General features: G+C 35.3%; 1 protein-coding gene across 2 annotated transcripts in view; it reads left to right on the top strand.

The window, feature by feature from the left end:
- Positions 1–9,819, top strand: part of LOC150108899 (nucleolar complex protein 4 homolog B) — a 226,746-nt gene extending 216,927 nt beyond the window's left edge. For both annotated transcript variants that reach the window (XM_090410813.1, XM_090410804.1), the window contains one exon: positions 9,618–9,819. In XM_090410813.1, coding sequence (XP_090266939.1) covers positions 9,618–9,734 — 117 coding nt within the window. In that variant the 3' untranslated portion in view covers positions 9,735–9,819. The remainder of the gene's footprint in view (positions 1–9,617) is intronic.
- Positions 9,820–12,368: the final 2,549 nt, after the last annotated feature.

The raw sequence follows: 12,368 nt of genomic DNA, 5'->3' as shown, positions 1-12,368 counted from the left end.
GGTATTGATGATGGATGAAATGTACCTAGGATGTGTAGGAAAAGAGGGGTGGGATATGTGAACATATCCAAGGAGTTTTATGGTAGAAAAGAATTATATGCTTCTGATGGTCTGCATTTGAATAAGTATGGGAGTAAGCTTTTACAGAAGTTACTGTTTAATGAACATATAGGGGAAATGAGTTATTAGAAAGGGAGGGTATGAGGATGGTTGTCAGAAATAATGACAGGGTGGTTACAAGCTACAGGTTACAGGTCATAGAAAAACAGTTAATCGAAAGACAATTCGTCGAAAATGCTATTCATCGATAAAACAATTCACCGAAAATTTTTCAATGAATTCTTTCATAATTCATCAAAGTCATTTTTCTTGCAAAGTATTGTTTTAAAACTTCAGATATCTGCGTACCCCTTCTTAAATTTTCATTACCATGTACCCCTAATTAATTAATTAAAAATGAATAAATTAATTTAAAATATTAATTAGAAATCTATTTTATTTGAATTTATATGTTCATGTAAACAAAAAATATGATTTATTTTTAATAGAACAAAATTTGGAATAGGTTCCTCTTCATTTCCTGTCCATGGAAATCCACATTTTAAGTAATTCATATCATACTTACGAAGAGTTTTCATCCTCTTCCTAGTTGGTTCTCTCTACAGATGTCAGACGACACACTGTTATCAATTTCATTTGATCCAGACGAAATATCAGTGTTTTCTTGTTGCTTACAGCTACTTGTATTTGCTATATTGCTCTCTTTTGGGTGTTTTATAAATCCACTCTTTAACCAATGATCCATACATAAGAATTTGAAAGCTAAAAAAAAAAAAATACCGTATTTATTCGAATATAACTAACTTTTTTCCCAAAATTAAGGCTAAAAAATCGTTTTGCGAGATATGTGCGGGGATTTTCGGAAACTAAAGTTTTCAGAAAAAACTGAAAATGGTGTGACTTACCAAGAAGGTCCTACTCGCTATCACTACTTTTGGCATCGAGAACAGATTCTTTGTGTTCATCGTCAAAGTCATCTATCCAAATAGCATAATCTTCTTTCCCATTATTTCAAGCAAAAATTATCAGTAATTTACAAGACTTGAGATACGTAGAGCAGCGAAGAACTGCATATGATTGGTGCAGTATTAACAAAAGATCGCACAAACCAAAGACAAATGAGCATTTCAAAAGTTGAGTTGAAATGCTAATTTTCTTCAACTGAATTTCATAATATCTGAAACACATTCACTATATATTTCTTAGTTTTAACCAGTTAATGACGAGGTGGTGTCAAGCAAAACCATATGTTCCACCGACAATATATGGTTTTACTTGGTCTGTACAGCAGTTTCTGTTGGAGGGGGGGATGTGATTCATTAGTTAGTGCCATTTTATCCCGGTTGTCTCTAATTGCACTATTTGTTGAAAAATATATTGACTCCTTTAATTATGAATAGCCGAAAATTGCTACATGCCCCCCTAACGACCTTTTGCGTACTCCCAGGGGTATGTGTACCACACTTTGAGAAACGCTGTTTTAAAATGTTCAGTAACAATACGGAACGTTACTCATGATACAGACAACATATGGAAATGGTCATTGAAGCGTAATAGTTATTCTATTTCATTTTAGAACATTTAATGTAAGTGTAGATTCTGCTTCATTGTGCATGTAGAGATTTCGTTCTACCAAATTTTGTCACAATAACTGTAGTCCGACTGAAATTAAAAATTTCATTAAATTTCATCCAGCCAGAGCGGAATTGCTAATATCATTTCGGAACCTCTTTACAAATGTTATGATAAAAGTGATCCATTTGGAACTAAAACTGAACCATGCAGATAGCTTCTTGTACTGATAACTTCTGCTAAGTCAGCGAATTATTGTAATACATAATTTTGACACTTTTCTTTGTAGCCCCCGAATATAGCTGAACTGAAAACTGGAACAGTTCAACAATTTTTTGTAAAAGTTTCAAATACCGAGTCCGAGTAAAATTTGTACATTAATAAATGTACGAGGCGCATGATTTTTATCAGTCCTCTTCAACTGAAGGTAAGCTAGTAGGCCTAATACGGAGATGACTAGACTTTTCCTCCTGGAAATAGGCAAATCAGTCCCATGAACTCGCATAATTCAGACAGGAAACACTTATCGACAAGAAAGACAATAAGAATCTATATTGTTCTGTAATTATTCCTTAGTAAAGTAGTATTGCTATACCAACAATCATTATATTGTGGAGGAGGAGGATGGAAAATAGTATTAATCATTAATATTACTGCTACTACTACTACTAATAATAATAATAAAATATACAGGAATTCAGAGTAAAAATATTGGAAGACTTGAAAAAGAAATCATTCCTGCCTCAGTGGATATCATTCATTGCAACCAGTATGCCCAGCAAAAAAATCTTTCCGAACGAAGTCAGATAAACAGTAGTTTACCATATATAAGTGACCTGAAAGATATATCCCTCTTAAAACAATTCAAAACAAAACAAAAAAAGATTTCACACACATCTGCACCCCACATGCCTTATAATTCATTTTTCGGTGAACTATATTTTCGATGAATTGTTGTTTTTCGATCAGTTGCATTTCGATGAATTGTGTTTTCGATTAACTGCTGAAAGTTTTGTCATTACTTAGTTCTACTTGGCCAAAAATTATAGGAATTAGTGAGACTTGGTTAACTAGAATGATTTAGTCATAGGGATTGAATGTAAAGGATATAGTATCTTCTGAAAGAATAGAGAGCACAGAATGGGAGGAGGAGTTTTACTAATGATAGATGAAGTGTTAAAGCCAAAAATGGTAGAAGTGCCTCAACATGACAGGCATGTAGAGGGTAGTTCATTTGAGGTTGTTTGTGTAAGATTGAAATCAACATGATGAAATATATAATTAGTTGCTGCTATAATCCAAGGGGTATAAGGGAAAATGTAGATGGTATGCATTGGCAAATTAGTAAGATGAATGGAGGAAGTGTAATTATTATGTGCGATTTTAACTATGGGGACATAGATTGGGGAGAAGGAACAAAGGAATTGGAGTTTATACAATTGTTAAGAGATAGCTACCTGAGACAGCATGTAATGGAAGGGACAAGAGATTTGAGAGTGTTAGATCTGGCCATATCATCAGAGAACTTAGCGGTAAGTAATTTAAACACTATCTCCACTTGGAGAAAGTGATCATGTGGTCTTCACTTGGGAGAGTGTATTATGTGCTGAATATTCTGTTAAGAAGAGTTATATGTAGAATTACAAGGCTGGTGATTATGACAAGCTGAGAAGTCAGCTTTCAAAACTGCTGTGGCATGAGAATTTAAAGGAGAGAGTGAGATGTTGATGTTGCATGGGAGATTACCAAGGAGTAAGATGGATGAATAATATTATTAAGCAGGAGTTGCAGATAAAGAAAAGGTTGTAGTGGAAGTATAAAGAAAAAAGATGATGAGCAGTACAAGGTACAGGCAAAGAGAGCAACCTGTATGGTAAGGAAAGCCAAAGCTAATTATGAGAGGAAGCTAACTGATGAGTCCAAAAGAAATCCTAAGGCGTTCTTTCGTTATGTGGCAAGTAGAATGACCATGGAAGGATTAATTTAAAAAGTGTTGATGGTAGGAAAATTACAGAAGCAAATCAGATAGTTGAGTTACTTAGTGATCATTTTGCAAAAGTGTACCATCTTGGTTGTGATATTGCAGTGTCGAAGGTGTCATTGACTGATCAGAGTCTAGAGATAGACAAAATAGAAGTGCTTAGTATATTATAGAACCTTAATGCTAGCAGTGCCATTGGGTTAGATGGCATATTTTGCCCATGTGCAAGAGAATTGCACCTTCTCTAACCAGGCTGTTTAAAGTTCCAATAGAGTGGAAAGAGGGGAAAATAATTCCACTGCATAAGGGATACTCCAAGACAGAGGTAGCAAATTATAGACCAATCAATATATCTGGCATGGTGGTTAAAGTTTTGGAAAAATTGGTAAAAATTAGAATTCAGGATTGGGTGGACAGCAATATGATACTTTATAATGGGCAACATGATTTTGTGAAGGGTAGGTCTTGCCTTAGTAACTTGCTTACTTTCTATACTAAAGTAACAGTGGAGTTGGATAAAGAAAATCCTTACTCAGTGATACTGCTGGACTTTGCAAAGGCATTTGACAGGATTCCACACGGAACTCTGTTGCATAAATTGGAGCAAATAGGTATGGATCCAAAGCTGGTGATTTGGATTAGAGTGTGGCTGGTGGATAGATATCAAAGAGTGGTTTATGCAGGAGCTAAGTCCAGGAGAAGGCAGTTGACTAGTGGTGTACCTCAGAGCTCAGTCCTCAGTTGTTTAATTTGTACATTAATGATATTGGAAATAATTTGAAAGGAAATATCCACTTGTTTGCTGATGATGCGAAATTAGGAAGAGTGATAGTCAATGCAAATGATGTAGATATCTTGCAGGATGACTTAGATAGGCTGACGATATGGACTAAGGTAAATGGCTGTCAGTTTAACATGGCTAGGATATGCACTTCGGGAGGATAAGATCACGTGCTATGTACTATATTAATGGAACTGAACTGCAAGAAGTTGACAAGGCAAGTGACTTGGGAGTTATTGTGGACAGAGAACTTAAATTTAAAGGGCATATTGCAAAGGTTGCCAAAACATCACATAAAATTACATGGTTGTTGAAGAACAGAAGCAGGGATGAGGAAGTGATTGTTGCACCTTATAAGGCATTAATAAGATCGCATTTGGACTATTATGCACAGATCTGGTCACCTGGATTTCTTGATGTGGAAATGGAGAGGATTCAGAAGCATGTTACGAAAATTGTTGCAGGCCTGGATGTCTCTTACATGAATAGATTGAAGGTCTGTGGGCTTCAAAAACTAGTTGATAGACATAGGAGAGGAGATATGATAGAGGCACATAAATTATTAAAAGGGTTTTATAGGATTGATACTGATAACATTTTTTAAGACCAGTGCAGGAAGGGAGAGAATGAGGGGTCATCCCTGGAGATTGTTTAAGAGTGTGGTTAACAAAGGTGTTAGGACTAGATTTTTTTCTTGGAGGGTTGTAAATGGGTGGAATGCGTTGCCAGAGGTGGTTGTGAATGAGTTTAAGGAGAAGTATGACAGGTATTGTGTGAATAACGGTTAGTATGTAAATGTTGGGTCTCCCACGATGAGTCTTTTGACTGCATGGAGGCACCTTATAATAATATTTAAAGGGTTTGCATGCAAACAGATGTTCACAAAAATCAACAGATACAAGTACTACATTATTATTATTATTACATAACACTTCCAGGGAGTCCAAAGACTCATTGAGGGAGGACACCTACTCTATAAAACTCCGTCTCCACCGCTCAAACCATCTACACCAGCACCATCTACTGCCAATCACCACCACTAGTATTTTCACAGACAATCACAAATATCCATGCCCACGCCTGGATTCGAACCCGCAGCCTTTTGGCTGGAGAGCGGATACTCTAACCACTCGGCAAACCAAGCCAGAATTAATCTTTACGTGGTAAAGATTAATTCAGCACATGTGCTTGTTGTCACTTGGAATACAGACTGTATACTTTAAACTATCTGTAACCATAAGGACTGTCTGCTTTCATATAGTGGTATATATCAGATATTAAGACTTTGATTTTATATATTTTGGTTCAGTAAATGAATAAGAAAACAGAAGCTGTCATGGCAAGAATTGGACTTACCTCTTTTACATGACTAGATGAATTCCTTTGGGAGCAAAAGAAAATATAAGTAAATAGCAAAAATTGCAAGTTTTAAAACTGCTTTATCTTTTAGGATTATATGGGAAGTGCTTGGTGGATTATGCAACATCCTAATCAGCATGCAAAAATGTACTTATCCAAAATCTTCCCCACCACTACTCTTTTTTTTCAATGCTATGTCCCAGTAAGTCAGTAGGAGATCACTCAAGTGATTAATGGTAATGCATGTATTTTCTTAAAGTTACGAAGATTTTGCTTAGAAAGTTATTTTATATTAAATAAAAAATATATTTTGTCTAGTCTTCGCTAACATCCGTGGCCTCGACTCCAATCTTAATAGTGTCCATTACCATCTTCAGTCCACCAAATCCCACCTACTCTTTTTAGCAGAAGCTCAAATCTCACCTCTCCCCAGCATTATCCATCTCAACCTTCCAAACTACACACTGTTTAACTTCTTTCGATCCATGGGTGGCGTTCTGCACATATATCCTCTCTGACATATACCTTGCCAGAGAACACCTAACCTAGGATCACACAACTTTAACCTTCTTTGGTTGAAAATATACTTTCCCCACTTGGTCAAATTAATTTGCTGTCTCTATTACTCTCTTAATGCTACCAACCACTCTGATCTCTTTAATTTCCTCTCCTTAAAATTTGATTTTCTCCAATCCCACTCTCCTAGCAGCAAAATCATCCTTCTAAAAGATTTTAATGTCCACAATACCAACTGACTTTCCTCCTCCAGTTGTACAGATCTTGCAGCCAGAGCTGCTGCTGAAACATTTGCTATCACTAACAACCATACACAAATTGTTCACATGCCAACCAGATAACCTGAACCACTCCCCAAATGCCTTAGATCCCTTCTTCACCAGTGACCCTTTGGAATAAACAGTGAATGTAATGAGGCCCCCCCCCCCCAGATAATTCCGACCACAATCTAGAGTGCTCATCTCCTCTCCCATGCAACAATGCTTACACAGCCACTCCCATTCAAGAATAGTTTGGCATTATAACAGTGCCAACTGGAACAGCCTCCATAACTCCTATGCCTCATTCCCATGGTTGGACTATTGTTTCCAAACATATCACCAAAGTAATCCTCACTGGCATGGAAACATACATTCCCCCACACTTCTCTGAACTGCTGTCCCCTAACTAAACCCTGGTTCTCCAAAAGATGTGCCATGGCTGTACAAATGAAAAATCAAGCATGCCACAGCTGGCCTACATCAAGAACTCGATCCTCCTTCAATGCTTCCAAAACAAAATTTGAATGGGCAAAAAAGCAGGAAACTTGCAGCCTGCCCAAATGATAGCCATGCCAAAGCAATTGGTCGTAACTTTTGCCCAACACTATTCCCAACTCTGTCATACCCAGATGGCTCTATTGCATCCTCACCCACAGAAAAAGCCAATCTCCTGATTTCACACTTTGCCTCCAATGCATGCATAACTGACAATGGTAAATGCCCCCCAACCATTCCAGCTGCCCAATGTACAGTGTCCCCTATATCCTTTTGTCAGAAAGAGATCAGAAACCTGTTGTCTAAATTAGACACAAGAAAAGTCTCCTTGTCCTGATGGCATTCCTCCAGTTGTTCTGAAGGTTTGTGCACCAGAATGACTCCTATACCCTCTTATTTCACTGGTATCTATCCCACAGCCTGGAAATTGGCCTATTTTCAACCCATTCCCAAGAAGGGCGACAAATCACTGCCATCTACTACTACCCTATCTCACTCGCCCATCAATTCCCAACTCCTACACTGCCTTGAAGGCACCCAGCTATTAAGCGACCACCATTATTGATCTCGTCGCTGCCAATCAACAGAAGATCTACTCTCATATATCACCCATCTCTGGACAATACCATGGATAAATTCGGCAAATCTCAAGTGGTTGCACTCGATATCTCCAAAGCTTTTGACCAGGTCTGCCACAAAGACTTGCTAAGCAAACTCCCATCATTTGGACTGTCTCAGGACTTCTGCAGTTGGATTGCCATCTTTCTGTCTGGATGCACACTATGTGTGATGGTAGATGGCTCATTATCCTCTCACCATCCAACTAATGCCAGGGTTCCACAAGGTTCTGTTATCTCACCAATCCTCTTCCTTCTGTATATCAATGACCTACTCCAGTTGACCTCCAACCCAGTAAACAGTTTTGCAGATGACAGCACATTGTGCTCCTCCCTTTCATTTGATAAACCTTACTCTACCCAACTCACCTGAACTAACAGAACATCAACCACCACTGCCTTTTAACACTGATCTCCAAGCCATCCTCCAGTGGTGCTCAGATAACCTCATCAATCTCAATGCTAGTAAAACCTGTCTCTGCAACTTGTGTATTCTATAAATATTTCCACTACCTATATACAATACTAATGTACTATAGAGTGATCAACCAACTTCTCATGTATGTGCTCAACATAAAAAAAAAAATTTTAAAAAGTCTCCAGTAATGTCTTATTTACAAAAAAAAAAAAATTTGTGATAATGTCTTATCACAAAAAAGAACCATTTTCTCCCAGTGTTATATTTGATAACACTTAAATTTCCAGACAAGGTGAGATTTCTCTTCTTGGAATTACCCTGACATCAGGCCTCTCCTGGCATAAGCACATCACAACCATTGCATCCTCAGCTTCCAAAAAACTAGAATTTCTCTTTCATTCAAGATGTTACTTCACCTCTGAACAGCTGTTTACCTTATACAAATTGCAAATCTGCCCAGCTATCGAATACTGCTCTCCTAAAAGCTCTCAAAATGCTTGACTCAATACAGAGGAGAGCAATTAGATTGATAAATGACCCACCTCTTTTACCAACTCATTCCCCTCACTTTCACACAGATGTTTGGTCTCTGCAACTTGTGTATTCTATAAATATTTCCACTACCTATATGCGATACTAATGTACTATAGAGTGATCAACCAACCTCTCGTGTATGGGCTCCACATTAAAAAAAAAAAAAAGTCTGCAGCACCAGCTGACAAAAACACTGATCATAAGTGCTACTTTCATTAAGTAATAACCTTTGATTAGTTACATGAGGTCTATTTGACCCCAATTTTTGTTGCACTTTCGAGTAGCTGAGTTTCTTGCTGCCCCCACCCCGAATTAGTCGCATGCCAGCCGTCAGTGCAATCAGTTGTGGAGCAAGGGGTGATTTCTGATGTTATGATCCCCATGCGACTAATTAAGGGTTTAGAAATCGGAAATATTCCATATTATTAACTTGAAGAACATATAGAAGAATGAATGTGCAAAATGAGTATGTGCCGTAGTTTTTTAAGCAGTTATAGATGTGATGATTTGGATGTAAAACATACCTAACCAGAGATTACCATGCCAGAGCCTTTTTTTTAAAGTAATTAATTTGAAAATAGTGTCTTAAAGAAAATATGGTTTGCAATAAAAAGATGCTTGAATTGCCTTCAAATTGCATATGCTGGAGGGGCGGGGGGGAGGTATGGAAATAGTAGTAGTAGGTTTGAGATCATCATGTCAATTCCAGCCTTAAAATTCACATGCTTGGATAAAGAAGAAACATTACCACACTACTTTTGTCTCGTGTGCCATCTTTTGGCACATCTAAATGCAATTCAGATTGGCTTTGAAAATGCCTACTTTGATTTTCTAAAATATTATGCATTGTAATTGATACTATAATTTTTAATATATTGTGTTTGAATAAATATTCCCGTTGATTGACAATACCATTAAAACTTTAAAATCAGTGAATGAAAATAAAGTGAAATCAGTGCATAACTGATTTTTCTTAAAACTTGTTTATGTTTTATATTGTTTTTTTTTTTTTTTTTTTACCTAGTTAATCGAGAAGGCAAACCGAAAAAAGTATGAAAGTACCCAGTTGACCTACCATAAACCTTCAGGAATCTTCAAATATGATGATGATAAAATGAGTCTGCACTGGACATTGGAATAGATATTAAAATTAAATCAAATTTTTAATCACCATAAAGTGATTTTTTTTTATAATATTTCAATAAAAAATATTTAAAACAATGGCATCAGGCTGCCCTCCCCTCTCCTCTATTCTGAGGATATAAATATCCAAGAAGGTATTAACATTTGGTTTGATAATTATGAATTCTTGAATGCATCTCACACCAAACTTTAGTATGGTAGTGTTGAGATCATTACTTCTCCCCCCCCCCTCCCAACACTTGAATTGGTCCTTAATACAAAGTTTTAAGTATTGATAACATGCACATATGAAGTATTTTAAACATTAAAAATTAGCTAAAGATAAATATCTTATAATTTCATGTTTATTATTATATTATTATTATTGTAATTTTTTTAAAAATACACCCTGAAAAAATTTTCACAGGTTGGCCATTACTGAATTAAAACTCGCCTCTTGCAGCTACCAAAATTTACTCTCAGAGCAGAGCTTCCATCAGATTTTATGTAACATGGAAGCTAGTAAAAAATGCAACTAGAAAGCATAAAATTAGTTCCATATTTATTTATTTTTTTATATATATATACAAGGGAGACATCCATACCACATTATCTCTCCAATTAGCCATATTTCAATATGTGTAATGGCATCAGTTAAATGTAAGTGTACAATAACATAATATAATGTACTATAACATAATACTATAGTATATTATATTCAGTTTTATGTTACTTTATAAAGTGATTGGCACAATTGCAGAAACTATACATAAAGGACAGTAAACAAAGAATACAAAAGGAACATAAGAATGGCAAATTATCAGAATAAAGGAACAGATGGAAAATCCTGTCTTATACAACCTACTTACTGACTTTGGCAGAAAGACCAGTGATGGAGAACTAGCATAAATTGATGTTAATCTCTTAAGAACAGTATTGGAACTCTATGGGTAAAAATAAAAACTTATTCCTGTTATATTATTTCTTTATCCATAAGGTAAAAACTCAAAATTGATTTAATGAAAACCAGACTTTAATTCCATGCATTCCAAACTCATGAAAAGAATGAGTTTTAGATACCTAATTTCATAATCTGTGATCGAAGTATATTTCAAATAAGTATCATCTACTTGCATCTCTTGATATGCTTATAAAAGCAATGACATTTTTTTTCTGTGAACATATCTTTTTTAATAAATTGATTAGTCCTATGCTAGTGTATAGCATAATAATACAACTGCAAGAGAAAGTGCAATGAGTACTAATATCTTTCACCTTCACTTAAAATATTTATTATAGTCATGTATACTCAATGCATTCAAATAATCAAGATTCACATTTAAGAAATTTAAGACAAAATATGAAACCAAACACTGAAACTTAAAAGAACTTAAATACAATAGATGAGATGAAAAGAACAGTGTAAAAAAATAAAAATAAATAAAAAATAAAACTGTATAAAGTTGCCTAAGTTGAAATCTAAAATACTATAAAATGCAATTCAAAGTAATTTTAAAACAAACTAAAATGAAAACATTCTGCAGATTATATTTTATTTACGCAAAAAGCTATTCTAGATATTAAATCACTTTAAATTATAGTCTGGATACTTAAAATGTGTACATTTGTCTTAGAAAAGAACATTCATTCATTCCTTAAAAGTGAGCTTCAAATTTAGTTGATGACAGTGTCATTGTCTTATTGAAATACATACGAATAGATGAATCATACTTCTCAGGAACTTAAAGTAAATGACAAGTATCTTAAAGAAAACTATTTCTTGAAGATCAAATTACTATGCAATTAATTATCAAAAAGAGATCTTGCAGCCAATTAGTTCAAGATTCCTGATTGTTGATAGAAAACAAGGATATTGAGCACCCAACTTCTTGTATACCAGTTTGGAGGGGGCATTCAAAGTCTTCAAATAAAACTTCTGATATTTTAAAACTGGACACTCAATAAACTCACTTTAAGTTTATTAAAAAAAACACATAAATACTGAATGTTAAAAATAATAATAAAAAATGCTTTTACAGCATAGTTAATTTGCATGGCCACTAATCAAACAATATGTCTTAAAACTGTATATAAGATTTATAAATGGAACCAAAATGACAATAAACTCAGATAAAGTAGGGAAGTGATGATAGAGTCAGGACAGAAGAATGTAGCAATATAATAATAAAAATAGTATAATTAATTAAAAATTTAATGAAAATAATTAAATTCTGGCAGACTGAGCGATCTTATGAAGGTTTTCTATATGTCAGCTATTTTCATTCCCTGGTTTCTGTTAAGAATTTCTCCAGAATGGAGGACTACTACGGCTTCCTTGAAATTTCTGCAATGGAAGTCTTCTTCTAGATAATGCATGGAGCTGCTATCCCAATCACTGGTGTGGTTTGTAATCGTGAAATGATGGGCTAGACCTGAATTGTCTGTTCTGTTGAACATGTAGATTAACATCTATATGTCCGATTTTGAGGCTTCTCAACGTCTGTCCTGTATAGATTAGACCACAAGCACATGGGATGTTGTACACTCCAGTGTGTTTGAAGAAAGCATTAATGTCTTTTGGTGATCTTAAAACATGACAGACAGTCTTGACCAGTTTGAACGCAACTCTGATGTTGAAAGGCTTAAGAAGTTT

This window comes from Typopeltis vanoorti, chromosome 2 (assembly GCF_054136105.1).
Source record: "Typopeltis vanoorti isolate ZY-2024b chromosome 2, IOZ_Tvanoo_1.0, whole genome shotgun sequence".
In the NCBI taxonomy this organism is placed as follows: Eukaryota; Metazoa; Arthropoda; class Arachnida; order Uropygi; family Thelyphonidae; genus Typopeltis; species Typopeltis vanoorti.
The sequence above is the reverse complement of the archived record's forward strand: the minus strand, read 5'-3'. Positions and strand labels throughout refer to the sequence as shown.